The sequence below is a fragment of the Parasteatoda tepidariorum genome, chromosome 7, assembly GCF_982258835.1.
Source record: "Parasteatoda tepidariorum strain Cologne lab strain chromosome 7, Ptep-v5.0, whole genome shotgun sequence".
Taxonomy (NCBI): Eukaryota; Metazoa; Arthropoda; class Arachnida; order Araneae; family Theridiidae; genus Parasteatoda; species Parasteatoda tepidariorum.
The window spans coordinates 90,277,639-90,293,876 of record NC_141761.1 but is presented as its reverse complement, the minus strand read 5'-3'; the positions used below and the strand labels follow the sequence as shown (position 1 = coordinate 90,293,876).

Below are 16,238 nucleotides of genomic sequence, written 5' to 3'. Positions count from 1 at the left end.
GACGGGGAACTACACAAATTCATCAATTATTTATCTCTACTACAATTATGTATTATCATATCAAACTTTGACGTTGGAATTCGCCTTTTAATTGATACCGAATAAAAACCTACCAAGAATTTCAAAATATCATGCTTGGTGAAAAATCATAAGATTCAAATAGCTGTCTCGGAAAGTACAACAGTCATAAAAAATGACAGGTTTTTGGTGAGATCGATTCTTTAAGAGATATTTGGCAGAAACAGGAAAAAGTTTAAAAATTAAATGTTTTCTTTTTCAAGATGGTGGCGCACGTGGTAAGGGTGTGTGTAAATTGGAAAACTTGATTTATTTATCACGGTACCTCCTCCAACAACAAAAACTGCCCAAATTTTCAAGAATTCCCTATGCAATTTGACTATACTATCTCGAAAGCTGTTAAAATTTAAAAAAATAATAATAATAAAAATTCTTGTAACAAACTACTTATCTGACTATCAATAATTTTTTTTTCCTCCCAGAATCACTGATTTTATTTCAAAACTTTTCCGACTGTTGGCGTTGACAAACGCGTATCGCAGATCTTTCCGTTACACTTTGATGCATATATATTGCACTGTTTTTATGTAACTGAGTGTTTATGATAGCGGGATGATGTTTATGGTATGCATCGAATGATATCGGGGGTTAACTATTTAATTGCCACTGTCTTCTTGCTTCATTGTTTGTTTTACGGCTGATGGTGGACGTTTCGTGTGATTTTGATTTATTAAAGATGACGAAAATTTTAAAATTTGTGATTTTCTAAGCATTTTCCTTCGATTTAGACATTTAATATATACAGCGCCATCCATTAAAGATTTTTAAACTAAAGTCGGTAACTCTGGGGGCAAAAAAAATGTATGCTTTGATGCATTATTTTGCTGTTTTAAAATTTTGAAGACCTCCGCTGAAGGTAAATGTGTGTCGTGTATTACTGTTTAGAGCAGAGGGTGTTTCGTAACAACCGTCTTTAATGTATAATTATACAATGCTTGGTAATGTATATTTTGTACACACATTGGAGGTGGAAAATGAATATTTAGACTTGGAAAAAACAGAAACGCTATCAAAAACTAACATTTAGGAAGATGAAGGGTCAGAATTTGTTTAATTGCTAGTCGTAATTAGGAGATGTTTTAAATAATCGCCTTTGAACTCTTCGCAGCTTCCCAATAAATAATACTGATGAAATATAAATTATAACTTTTGATTAATTTTTGTTATATTATTAATAAATATATGTATATATATGTAATATGTAAATTTTTGCATTCTATAAAAAAAAATATGGTGTATCAATCAGATCAAATTACAATAACTTTATTGTCGCATCATGTTTTTAATCCTTCGGAACCTCTCAATCTTATTGTCCCTCTTTAACTGCATATATATCTCAATTAATGTGACGTGCCTCAATGACGTGTATCTCAACGACGTTTCATCTGACGTATCTCAATGACGCAACCTCTGTTGAATTACATTATCTCTCTTTTGCAAAATAATGAAGGCAAATTTTTCGAAATTTCAGATTCTTGTGAGGATTCACTTCTTGGTTTGGAATTCTCTGGTCGTGACGATAGAGGACATCGAATTGCAGGGATTACTAAGAGTCGTGGAATGGCAACATCTACTATTATAAATCCAGCATTTCTTATAGATGTACCTGATGAATGGAGTCTGGAAGAAGCTGCAACTGTACCTGTAGTTTATGCTACTGCATTTTATGCCCTTGTGGTGAGGGGAGATATTCGTCGAGGACAAAGTATCCTCATCCATTCTGCAACTGGTGGTGTTGGATTAGCGGCAACTCGCATTGCGATTCATTATGAGTGCGAAATATTTGTGACTGTTGGTACGTAAAATCAGTGGCCCCCATCCCCCCCAAACTCTTGGGCAAACTCTAAATCCCCCCAAACTATTCGTTTTATTTAGTGTAAAAATCCCCCCCAAGCTTTAAGTGAGCGCATCGTGCGCTCACCTTCCCCCCTGGTGGGGGCCCCTGCGTAAAATAATGTTAGAGCAAAGATGAAAAAAATAATAAGCAATCATTCTGAATCAATTATTTTTAATTTAAAAAGGTACAGTGAGCCAAAAATAAAAAATAAAAATGGACCACACTGAATATTTTTTGATCTAATGATCGTTTCTTTACATTTCAGGACTCCATCTTAATGGTTCGAGAAGGTGACTTCAAACAAGCAAATTATTTAGAGCAATCGAAATTTTAAGATACTAAATCAGACACAAAAACATACTTTTTGTGAATAAACCATACCTTTTTTCAGCGTTATTCGGATTTCTGACCTCCAAAATATCAAGGGTAGCCACGATCTGGGAAATATGATCCTATTAATTTCGTCAGGAGAGTGATCCAAAGGTATTTAAAACTCGATTTCTCAGGAATTATTCAACCGAATTTACTCAAATTTTGTATTTTGCTATGTAAAATTAGATGCTTTGAAATGATGTAAAAAATTGTGTACCTTACAATTCAAAATCTTTTCGACTATTATTAAATAAAATAATAAAAATCAATAAATATATGTTAAAATTTATTTTTTATGTGGAATTATTTTTGAATAAACGAATTTTACAATTTGCTGGCAATTTTATTTTAACTCTCTTAAAAGATGTGGCGAAATACGCAAAAAGTAAAATTAACATTATGGGGTCGAAATTTTGGGTCGCTCTCCTGACCAAACTATTGGGACCGTATTTCCCAGATTGTGGCTGATTTGGGGGGTCAGAAATATGAATCCGTCAAAAAAAGGTACGATTATTCAGAGAAGGTACGTTTTTGTGTCTGATTTCGTATCTTAAAACATCGTCTGAACTTACTAATTAGCTTATTTAAGGACCCCCTCTTGAATAATTAAGATTGGGTCCAAAAACGTGAAGATCCGATCATTAGATCAAAAGTTATTCAGGGTTTGCGCACTTACATTTTCACAAGCAAAATTCATTCTCTTTTCTTAGTATAAGAAATTTATTATAAGCACTTTTTAAAATTCTCGTCTCTAAATTTTGTCAGTTAAAACTATTAGTTACCTAATTTTAGATGATGTATTCGAACCATGAACATTCCGGCTTAGCGTATTAATTTTTTTTCCTTCTAATTATTCAGGGTGATTATATAATTTTATTTCCAGCGTTGAACTGCCGACCCGTTTCTGAGTTTACGACTATCATCGTTCAGCTCAGCCTAATAATTTTGAACCCAACCCAGAAAGCAAGGAAACTCCAGGATCAAGCATTAAGACAAACTAGCCTTCGTAGAGGACTCTTTAATGGAACTAACCCACATGCGTTACATACAGATTACGTTACGTGCATATTTGCGGTACATGCAGAGGAAAACTTCAGAAAATATCTCACGGTTAGCCTGACGGCAAAGGGGTTCTAACCCATGATCCATCTAGCACTGATGATATTTTACGTCAGCACTGTAATAAGTGCCGGAAGCAGAATTCTTATCAACCAGCCACTGCTGGGATTCGAATCTTTGCAATCTCATTGTAAGAAGAATGTTCAATCCCCTTTGCAACTGCTGCTCATTGTAGATGATTAGTATTTTATTTTGTTGACTAAATATAAGTGTTAAACAATTTCTTTCACAATTTAAAGGTAATGAACAGAAAAGAAGATATCTACGCCGACTTTTCCCTCAACTGAAAGAGGAAAACATCGGAAGCTCGAGAAATAAAAGTTTTGAAATTATGATAAAAAATAGAACAGGGGGAAAAGGTAAGAATCATATATTTCCTTCCGGCTTTCTGTCGTGGAACAATAAGGTAGTTCTCACATTTTATTTACATTAACAAATCAGCAACAATAATGATTTATAAAAAATATAATAAAAATATATTATAATATATTAAAAATATTAAAATACTAAAAATATATATTGTATGTAACTAAATAAATATATTCGTTTTTGTACTTAAAGGCCAAACTGATGAAACTTAACAAAATTATTATTTTTAAAACCTTAAATAAGGTTTTCTTGCAAAATAGAAAGAAAGGAAGCTTCTTTAAGGCCAACATTTAAAACTAATTTCTTTTTTTGTGTGATATTATTAAAGACCCTTCTCTATTCTTATTAAGAAATTTCTTAAACAAGATTATTCTTGCTTAAGAAAAATCCTATGCATACTTCAAACTCACATTCAATTAAAAATAAATTAAACTCGTCTTTTATGAAAACATTAAACTCGTCTTCTAACTGTGCTAACTACTGTAGAGGGGCGCTGCATACGTTAGAGCAAAAAGTGCTTACCTTTTCTCGGTCTTTAAAAGGAGATAAAAATGCATAGCTTATCTTTCTCAAACAATGAGTGGAGAAACTATGATTAATAAAATTAATTTTATTGGAGGCGAATAATGTCTCTCCGAAAAATCTTTTCCCTTTTGTAAGTCATTTCATTGGAAGTCGGATATTCAAATTATGTATCCACAGCAACTGCAAATTTTAAATCAAAATTTCTAACTACATTAATATTTAGTGAAATTTTAATAGTTATTCCATGTTACAAAAATGTTGTATCCAATATTTACTTTAAAAAAAATGTGTGACAATTAATAAAGTATACTCTTTATTCGCGCATCTTCTTTAAAAGTTAAAGACAAAATTATCAAACTCTATATTAAGCCATAACAGAATGAATCGAAATTACCATAAACGGATGAGGGCTGATTAACATCCGCCATTCCTGAGTACAAAATAATTTTCATTGTACAGGCGTCAATGTAATATGTTTCAATTTAAAAATATTTTTTCAACACATAAACTTTTTATACTTCTAAAAAAAAAAAAAAAAAAAACACGTTAGTTTGACGATAGACCAACGATAAAGTAAAATTTCCATAAAAACTTTCCTCAGCAATACTTATTTCAGACTCATCTTTTTTTGTACTCCCGTAGGAGTAGATATCGTTCTGAATTCTTTAGCTGACGACAAATTCCAGGCAAGTGTTCGCTGTGTGGCCACACATGGAAAATTTTTGGAAATTGGAAAATATGATTTATCACTCAATAGAAAATTAGGTAAATATGTTTCGTAATTAATTTTATGCTGAAAGTATATTTTGTTTAACAACAAATACAAATATAAACTAAATTAGTTAAAAATTAACTCTTTATTCCTAGAATTTTTCAAAATGGGCGAAACTTTTTTCTCCATTAAATATTCACAATTTTCATAAAATTTCTTAATTTCGAACTTATACCACTTTATAAAACTTCAATGAAAGTATTAAGCATTTAATACTTTGTTTTATAACTAGTTGAAAATGTTAACGAATCAATCAAAAAATTTGAAAAGCTTACTTGTAAAATTGATCAAGATAGAAATCTCAGAATTGAAGAATGAAATTGAGAAATAATAAAATGCTGTCTTCGAACGAAATTTCTTAAATAATTTCTTTGGTAATGTTCATCTTTAAATAATTGTGTGTTGTGAACTAGCAATGATAAACGGGAAATCATATAACAGGGATAGCTATATAGGAATAATATTAGTGGGTCTTATAAGTCCAGCCAGAACATAATGGGTTAAGAGTCTAAAAAAATTAATATATGCGTGTGAAAAAAAATTAATTATTTAATCCTTATTTAATGGGAAATAAGCGATATGTCGCAAAAATCTATAAAAAAAATCGGTTATATTAGTTAAATCAATCTTGAAATTAAATCGAATACCCACGGAAAAATTAGCAAAGCCTAAAAATTCAAGAGTTAAAAGCAATTCAAAATCGCGAAGAATCGAATCTTGTGACCGAAAACAAGGCGTGGTTTCGTATGACGTCACTCTACACGAAGCATTGATGATTTTCAATAGCCATTTCGAATCATGAATAAAAATTACTTTCCAGAATTAAAACATTCTACTCTGTCATATCTTTTACTTGAATTAAATGCTCTAGGTTACATTCTAACAGAGTAACAAAAAGCAATTAATAAAATAAGAAGTTTTTGCCCAACTAAATATCACTTTCAGCAAATCGCACTTTAGCATGTCTGCACTCTTTTTATTTTTGAAGGCTGTGAGAAAAGAAGCAGATATTTCGAATGTTCTATGTTTAGTTGATGAACCCTTTTAATGGTAGGGGCAGTTTTATAACGTCATGTTTGTTACCATAGTCAGTTTCGCAAAAATATTTATTTATTCATTAATTCAATTGGCTAACTTTCATTACTAAGTGTTAAGTCTAAATCAAATTGAATTTTAATATTTTTTAGAATTATTTAGTTTTCTGAATTTTCGTACTTTGAAATGTCAAGTTTGTTACACTATCTTATAAATGAGACATGAAAAACTTGCAACAGACATGACATTAGTTACAAGCTTTTCCATTAAAAAATTTGATTTATGTGGTATTAATAATATTAAAATTATGTCTGAAATATTGCTATCTTGAATGTATAAAAATAAAAGGAATAATTGTAACAAACATGACAATTTGCATCATATCCGACAAAAAAAAATCATCAACTAAATAATAATAAAAAAAAAAATTTAAAAAGGAAAGAGCATAAAAACATTTAAATAGTATTAAAAAAGTACATGCTTATTGATTTTTAAAAATTGAATATTCTTTTTTTTTCTTTTTTAAAATTTTAAACTACATTGAATTATGAAAATTATGCAATATTTAAAATTTATAATCTGCTTTAAAATGAACTGAACTGAATTGTTCCACTGCTAAATTTATAATAAATCTGTATTAACAATGATCAAGGCATTCATAGCAGTTTTTAAAAAAAAAATAAAACTTGTTTATCTGCACTAAATAAACGTACTTTTAAACTTCGATTTAAAGAGCCTGGAGGATATGCCAAGAATCAATATATTGAACAAATATTTTATCGCTTTACATAGTTTGAATTCTAATCATAGAGTTTAGTTTTCTTCTGCTAAACTCATTCAACACTGATCTTCAACTACCGAACTTGATTTCTGGGAATCACTCCATATTTTGAAAAATTCTGATATTTTAGTTAATAATCTTTCAAGTATCCCACCCTATCCCTATGTAAGGAAACCTATTCTAAGATCTGGCGTCTGCGCCAAATTCTCTCACATCCGTCTCTTTTTAGCATCTTGTTCAAATATGTTGCTTTGTCCTGATTGGTTAAACCATGTTGTACGCGTTTATCTCTTTGTCTTTCTAATGCTGTTTGGTGTTTAGACACCGAGGAAAGTTCTTGTCTGGAGAACCAAAACTATAGTATGTTCATTTCAGTATTTGATTTACGCTATTTGTGTTTTATTCACTTTTGTTTTCACTTTAGTCTATCGTAAATTAGTTGCAGACAACAAAATTTCTTAACTCTTGGTAGATAAGGGGGAAAAATTCATTTTAAATAGATTCTCTCAAAAATTCTCCAAAATCCGTAAATTTTTAGTACTCAACCACAAAACCACCGTGATTTTGACTAAGAAATCATTAAATTACAGATAAATCGTAATAGTCGACGCCTATGTTTTGATTTTATTTTCTCATAATGATGTTTTTATCTTGTTTGTTCAATATAATAGAGCACACTTATTTTGCCTCTCCCAGATATGAAGGTATTCCTCGAAAACATTAGCTTCAAAGGAATAATGCTTGATGCGCTGTTCGATGACACGCCTCGCAATCGGTTGCAATTTTCGAAAATTATGGATCTATTAAGAGAAGGTATAAAAAGTGGTGTAGTCCAACCGCTCCATAGAAGTGTATTTAGAAGAGACGAAATTGAAGCTGCTTTTAGATTTATGTCCAGAGGTATACATGTTGGGAAAGTTCTCATAGAGGTTAGTTCATTTTGAGAGTTATTTTATGCGATATTTATAATCCGTTGCAAGTTAAGAAACGATCATTGCGGTATAAGATTTAAGTAATCATCTGCGACTGCATATAGTTTCGTTTTATTTAGTTATCAAATTATACAAATATGCTTTCTAAACTATGTAAAAGCTTTTAAAAGTTAAACATGTGAGACAGAAATTTAATTCGTGCTATCTTTTGAGATATATAAATCATAGAATTTGAAAAAAATAAAGATTTCATAGCCCTACTGGAATCCTAGACTTAAAATATTTCGATACATAGGGACAACATTTGTTCTTGAAAAAGAAACAGCTAGGGGAGAGTCGGGTAGCCCCGCCCACTTAAAGAGTATTGCTTATATTTCTGTATAATATTGAGTATTAATTAATATTTTTGTATGTTTCTATTCTTTTATCATCTAATTAAATCATGCAAAAAGAATAAACCAAAAAAAAGAATAAGTTTAACTTAAAAAAATAGAAATTTAAAAAAATTGACTACTGTATTCAACATATTCTATTGTTTACCATGTTACCAGCTGCATAAATACTTGAAACTTGAAAATAATCTTTTTTTAATGTAACAATTAATGTCCGATGGCCCATTGACTTGAAAAAATATTCTATACATATGAAATTGACAGTGGGCGAGGGTACCCGCTGGGCGGTGGTACTAAACACTCCCCTATATGTTGCAAGAACATTGGATTTGATCAGATCACCAAAAATGACGCGTCTTATGCTGACATGCTCTGAACTATAATCAAATAAAAGATTTTTTGTTTTATTTTACTGCCGAAGAAAATCGTCTGAAAGAAACGATTGGGTACTTGCGCTGTAAGAAGATCTCGGATACCCATACATGTGACCTATGACGTCAGCTGATAGTCATTAGCAAAATGGCGTGTTGAGCTACGTTTCTTTACATATGTAAGAATGTTAATTAACGTGAAATTAATTAAATAAAGCACCATAAGGCCGGGATAGCACTGAGGTTGGTAGGGCACTGAACCCATGTCCAAGAGTTCGTGGATTCGATCCCCGCCGGGAGGAGACTCCCCGTGTAGTGAGTGGTGACTGATGCACGTTAAATCTGTCTAGTCAAAAAGTCCCCCATGTTCCCATAACAACTCAATACCTCTGGGGGTATATATCCAGGAGTTTCCTTGTCTTCTGGATTGGTTCAAAATTACAAGGCTACGGAGTTAAACATTAGTAGTCGTAAACCCAAAATTGTTCAACGACGGGTATAAATAAAGCACCATATCGCACCTCGAATTTGTTGAAATATAATTCTGTATCGTCAACGTCTTTTACCTAGCTTAGATTTATTACTTGTTTATGCATTTTATTGTAACCGTGATATATATTTTTGTATTGTGTATCTGGCGACTTTGATGCATAATTAGTTTGTTTATGTTCCCCACGGCTTCGTGCCCGTCTTTGTGTTAAATAAGAAATATATGGCGAAAAAATTGAAATCTTTGTGAAAGAATATAGATTATGTCACTGAAAAAAAATTGATACTTGACGGGCTTGGCTTCCTCGAAATTGGACGGAACAGTGCTAACGTAAACAAATGTCACGTTTCAACAACCAGGACCGAGATACCCACAATGCGTCACTTGCAGGTATCCCATTATTGTTATTCTTTATCATTATTATTCTTTCATCAGTTTCCTTAGATATGAACAGAGAGATGTAAATTTGTTACGATTTTTAGACATCATATTTATTAAGTCTTAGTACTTGCTAATTGATTAATGTTGCTAATAACTGTTATTATTAATAATAAGAAAGCAAGCAAAAAGGAGGACGTGTAACGTCGTTTCAAGAGTTGGCAATATTGATATACGTACACGCTGGGAGCTTTTCATCCATTTGGCTTGCACTTAGATGCAAACAGGATCTTTCTATAGGAATAGTGGTTTTTTCTTAACTTGCAACAAAGTATTTAGTCTCACTCTAAAACTTTAAATAATATACTCTTTATAAGAAATGTTTACATTATTTTTGTGAAGCAATATCTCTTAAATATGAATGAGGCGGCGTCTCTTAACTATTTCCGTTAGAATGTTCATTATATGTTTGCCTCGTAAGTAAAGTGATCTCTGAAGCAAGAAGAGATTGTTCAACTGGTTCTAAAACGTAACGGGCTTTGCTTTGCGTATGTTCTAGAAAGGAAAAGCGTAGCATAGCCTTGACCCGTCCCCGAAAGGGGTCATCCAGGAACATCAGTGACCCAGAGTTAAAAGAGCTCCTCGAAATCATCGTGGTGGAACGAGTGGTGCATGGACGCAGTAGCGCTCGGTCCTGAGCCACGCACGACAAAAGCGATACAAATCGCCTCGACAGGCAGAGGAGACCAGACTAGAAAAGACCACAAGGCAGCAGTATCAAATCCACTGTAGGCACTCAGACCCAAGAAGACACTCTTCGACTGAAAAGTTCTTGCGTCCCACAGTTTGAACTTTATTTTAACAATTCAAAAAGTGATTGCCAACTTGGTGTGGTGATCTCATAGTCATAGCAAATATGAGGCCTTTTAATGAGGAAAATATTTACGTTTTCGCTATAAGCTCGGTTAACAGTTAATTCAGCTATCCCACAAAATTAAAATTTGACAAGTTGTCTGTTCTGGAGTAAGAATTTGAAAATTAATTTCTACAGAGGTGGCCTGTTTTTATGAATATTTTTAAAAATTTTTTTTTCTTCTTATTTCCAAAGGTATTGCTTGCTGGCTCTGGTTTCCAATGCCATGATTTTCACCATGCTCCAAATTACATAGCATAAAAAATTTAATTGAAAATAATTTATTAAAACTAGAATTTTCTTGATAAAACAAATTTAAACGAAATTAAATAAGCATTTTACCTCAACAATGTTAAATTAAACCTTATAAGAAATTTTTTAATCTCTAATATTTTAACCTCGCATATTTAAAATCAACCATTAATAATAGGCCTAGATAGAAACGACAACTTAAATTAATTCGTATTTGACACAAACCTAATTTTTTCCAGAGAAAAAAAAAACTAAATAAATATTTGAAAAATACAACTTAATATCTACCTGTCTTAGACATCAAAAGAAATACTACAAACTAACATACAGTTTAGGTACAATTCAAACTACTACAAACTAACTTACAGTCAGTCTAGGTATAATTAAAAGTAAATGGTCTAAAAAAACTGAGATAAAAATACGCTTTTTACAATTTTGTTCACATACTCTTAAAAAAAACATCATTCTGCTAATTAATTTACTATATTTTCTTGCACAAATTTGAAAATTAAATAGAGGTCTATCCATTTATTAAATAACTGGCCTCCTGCAGCGACCAGCTGGTTCGTCTAAACCAGTGTTTCCCAAACTTATGACTTTTGTCGTGTACCCTTTCTAAATTTTTCGTAACTGTGTGTACCACTAATAAAAATTTTTTACTATAAAAAATTGCACAAAAGTTAAAAATCACAACCGGCTGTTGAAACCACTAATTATTAACTGTTAACTCAGCAAAATATAGCCAATAGAAAAATATGTAATCGTAAATTTTCATGGCTAGCTTTGTTTTTAAATAAAATATTTTGAAATTTTCGTTTGTTGCAAGATATTTCGCATAAGAACGCGTACCCCCGCTAAACTGTTCCCGTACCCCTTGGGGTACGAGTACCACACTTTAGGAAACACTGGCCTAAACGAACTAATCGCTTCGCGGTTTCACATTGTCTTCCGCCTTCACGGAGTCAACGTTTCACTGCTCTACATTGATTCTGCTGCATTGCTCTGATTCTATGATTTAAGTATTATCGAAACAAATTGAAGTGATAGGGTAAGAATCGTGCACGGACTGCCCACTGTCTTTAATTTTAATGTCGTCACTTTCGGGTTACCGCAACTTTTGTTGAACATTATGTGATCGATTCTTGGTTTATTTTCATATATATTCGTCTATTTCCAGATAATATAAGAGTTGTCCCCGATTGTAAACTATTTCTGAAAGAAAAGATTGCGGCCAGATGTGCATTACTAACATTTCGCAAACATTTTCGATTTAGTTAAGATCTGAGACTCGCGATGCCAGGAAAGTTAAGTTTCTAATTCATTGGCAAGTGTGTGTAGCCTACCTACCAACATGTCCCAAAAACAGGATGTCCGATCGGGCAATCGAAATCCATTTTAAATGGTGGTAACCAACAATTTGACTCCATCCATCATATACTTATCACGATCCAGTTGTTATCGAAATGTAAAGTAAATAGAATATCCAACACACACCATTACATTAAAACCTTTATATAGTTATTGAAATAAATTTAATTATGATCAAACATGTATGCGCATTTGAACTCAAACTGAAATAACAAGATAGTAGTTCTTTTCGGAGAGCAAAAACTTATTCAAAAGTCTTTTATTTCGATACTTCACTTTAGACAAATTACTTATTACTAAAAGGAATATTTACTTATTTTTATTAATAAAAAAAAAAAAAAAAAAATTTTTTTTTTTGGACAAAAGAAAAATAAACAGAGAGTGGGGCACTTCCTCAATAAGCTTCTATCGCCATCAAAATTCCTTGTCTTGCGAAAATCGAATTATTTTCTCCACTTAAAAAATGTTGTATTTTTATACCTTTATTTTATTATAAAAATATAATGTCAGATTATGATAAATAACCAGCATTGTGATGCGGTGCATCATTTTAGATAAGAGATGAAGAACCGTCGAAGATTACACCACCAAAATGCTTAACAATGCAAGCGATTCCGATCACCTACTTCTATCCTAGTAAATCCTATATAGTAATAGGAGGCCTAGGCGGTTTTGGAATGGAAGTTACAAAATGGATACTGACGAAAGGTGGAAAGAACATCTTCATAACTTCTAGAAGAGGAGTCAGTACTCCCCATCAAAAATATTGGCTCAACAAATGGAATAGAAAAGGCAGCGTTGTTCAAGTCTTAACGCTTGATGTTTCAAAACAGCATGAAGCAGAACAGTTGCTTAAAGAGGCTTCTAAATTAAGTGAAATTGGAGGGATATTCAATTCCGCAGTAGTAAGTATAAATTCAATTTTGTTCACTTATAGTACAAGAAAGGAAAGAGCCGGAATCGGTAGGACGTTGGGCTCGTGTTCTTGAGTTCGAATCCCGCAGGCCGAATGACTGGCCTTAAATGATGACTGGTGCACGTTAAATCTGTCGAGGTCACAAAGTTCCTATAACAAATCAATACCTCTGGGGGTACTCAATTGGAGACGGGTCGTTCTCTGATTCAGGTCAAAATTACGGTCTGTGGATAAATGAATGAAGTATGACTGGGTGCTCCCTGCAAAAAGGGCTGTGACTTATGTGGCTAAAGTCGTATTCTTGGCCATAGATCGCGCCACTGAAAAAAAAGAAACACATCCTCTGTTATAGCTTGATTTCACGCGGGCTTGCTGATATTGGCAAATTGTATAATTTACTACAAAACAAAAAGAAGGGGAGGCAATTTATTTTCAGGACTAATCTACTTCTCACAACGTTATGATTTGTACTTATTTTTCGAAGTAACCACTACATGATGTAATTCACTTCTGTACAGAGCTGTAAAAGAAATTTCAGGAACAGCTGTCAAAGTTCAATTTCGGAATGCTCTTCAACTCTAAAGCTCTTAAACATCTTTAAACCGTTGAATTATAAAATTTTCCAGCTTCAAAAACAAAATTTTCATGTGAGTTATCTCAAGATTATGGTGAATGATTCTTTTCCACAACCACGAAACCTAAAACATATGCTAAAGAGAAAAGTAATTAAGGACAGTCGTAGTCGCAAAGAAAACCTAAGTGTCGAAAGAGAACTTTTAAAACTGTTTCTGAAACTTTCATATCATAGTCCAGAAATGCATAAATTATAGTAGGTCACTGTTTCCCAAACTTATAACTTTTGCGTACCCTTTCTAAATTTTCGTAACGCTGTGTACCACTAATAAAAAAATGAATGTATATTTTACTATAAAAAAATTGCACAAAAGTTAAAAATCACAACTGGCTGTTGATACCACAAATTATTAGCTGTTAACTCTGCAAAAAATAGCCAATAGAAAAATACGTAATCGTAAGCTTTCATGGCTAGCTTTATTTTCAAATAAAATTTTTTGAAATTTTCGTTTGTTTCAAGATATTTCGCATAAGAACCCGTACCCCTGGGGGTACGCGTACCACACTTTGGGAAACACCGTAGTTGGTGGACATTACTTGTTGTTATCTTATGCAACAGGTCACTACTTACAAGTCTATTTAAGACAGAAGGGTGTGCTTTTTCTTGTATTCCACTGGCGTAACCTATGGCCAAGAATTCGACTTCTGACACACACACACACATACGCCACAGCCCGTTTCACAAGGATACATTCCCACACCATCCATCAATCTGCATATCATAATTTTGACCTGAACCAAACCACGCTCAATATCCGAACCAGTACTTCCAGAGGTATTGACTTGTTAAGGGAATTTGGAAAACTTTGTGACTCCGACCGATTTAATGTGTTCCAGTCACCATTTTGTACACGAAGATTATTCGGCCGGCGGGGATCGAACTCACAACCCCTTTATCATAGGCCCAACGCCCTACCAACCAGGATATCTCATCCCCAGGTGGACATTGCTTGGAAACGTATATTAAATGGGTATATAAACAAATAGAGTTTTCAGGAGGTATTAGGCCTGGAAATTATATTTGCACCTTATCAAAATCCTATCAGATTGCAAATTCTTCGTTCTAATTATTTAACAGACATACTTTTCCGACACTTCCCTTTAATATGCTGTTAGCTATTTTATTAAAGAGCGATTTTCTTCAGAAATGACTCTTGTATGTACGAGCTAAGATTACTGGATATGAATTGGGTTTCAAAATTCACAGAAGTAGCTTTGATAGAGAAAGTCAGGGGGAAATTTTTTTCCCCCATCTAATATTGGTGATTTTTTTATTGATCTATAGAATGTACTGGTAAATAACTTCTATGTTTTATTTTCTTCTGGTACATACTCTCTGAAATTCGCGAATTTTCGGACACCCAATATCATGTGCGTTAATTACAATTTGTCATAGGTCACAATTCTTATACGTAAAAAACTCTTCCATGAAAAGAACATCAAGCTGGTTTTGAAAAAAATAAAGCTTCTTCAAAAAAAAAAAAAAAAAAATGAAAAAGACTACTATTGATCACTATCACTTAAAGAGGTTTATCTAGTAAAATTTTAATAACTTCTATTAAAACTGAAATGAGAAAAAATGGAATTCTTAAAATGGAAGTAAGTAAATACTTAAGCAGGAAATTGTATTAATACTAATAAAAAAATATGTAGCTATAAAAAACTTTACAATGTATTAATTTTAGAGCAAAAATTTAAGGCCTGAACTTTTAGCTTTGAAATTAACCTCAACTAAAATTAGTGGAATTTACACTTTGTGCATAGAGAGTCCTGACAGTAACAATTAGTTCCCGACTTCTAATAAAAATTCAAACAAAAGTAAAAAAATTCACACAAATTTAGTCATGATCTAATATTTCAAAAAGATTGTTCCATAGCCATTAATTGCTATCATAATAAAAATTATGCAAAAATTGGACAATAAAAAAATCACCCAACTATTATTAATGATACCTAATTTTTCGTAATATGTACCTGATACTAAAATACTGATAAAAATTTCGGAGGATAGCTATTGAAATTTGAGGACTATTCCTCAAGTTTTGATAACGTCAGGTCACCTTAATCATATCACATTCTCACAAATTTCGACCAATGATCAGGCTTTCTTATATTTAATAATTATAGGTGTTAAAAGATGCCTTTATGAATTGTCAGAGTCCAGAGAGTTTCAAAGATGTTTGTGCCCCTAAAGCAGCTGCAACAAAGATATTGGATGAATTGACCAGAAAAATGTGCCTCAATTTAGATTTCTTCATTTGTTTTTCCTCAGTCAGTAGTGGTCAAGGTAATGCTGGACAGACTAACTATGGTTATGCTAATTCAGTAATGGAAAGGATATGTGAAGAAAGGAGAAAATCTGGGCTTCATGGTAATCCTTTAACTATATGATTGTATTCAGAGAGGCAATGTCATAAAAAGTTGTCTGTAATTTTAATATTTTTGCTTATTATGCAAGTCAAAATAACAGTTCATCTGATATCGGTATGTTCAGTGTTACGATCGAAAAGTTTTTAAATTCTTTTAAAAGGTGGCACCTTTTGTTTATTTTCAGTCAGTAATTGTCGAGATTACGTTGGGCAAGCTAACTATGGTTTCGCTAATTCAATAATGGAAATAATAATCGAAGAAAGAAGATCTGGTGGTAATTCTCAAAACAAAATGAACTAAAAAATTATCGAAAACTTTCTCCACTTTACAGTTCT

The 16,238-nt window shown here is 32.4% G+C and overlaps 1 protein-coding gene across 1 annotated transcript in view; it reads left to right on the top strand.

Moving 5' to 3' along the window:
• The window catches only part of LOC107447920 (fatty acid synthase), a 72,543-nt gene that overhangs the window by 53,640 nt on the left and 2,665 nt on the right, over positions 1 to 16,238 (top strand). Inside the window, exons 19-24 of the mRNA XM_043045247.3 lie at positions 1,550 to 1,873; positions 3,646 to 3,765; positions 4,943 to 5,065; positions 7,585 to 7,817; positions 12,539 to 12,889; positions 15,661 to 15,904. Coding sequence (XP_042901181.2) covers positions 1,550 to 1,873; positions 3,646 to 3,765; positions 4,943 to 5,065; positions 7,585 to 7,817; positions 12,539 to 12,889; positions 15,661 to 15,904 — 1,395 coding nt within the window. The remainder of the gene's footprint in view (positions 1 to 1,549; positions 1,874 to 3,645; positions 3,766 to 4,942; positions 5,066 to 7,584; positions 7,818 to 12,538; positions 12,890 to 15,660; positions 15,905 to 16,238) is intronic.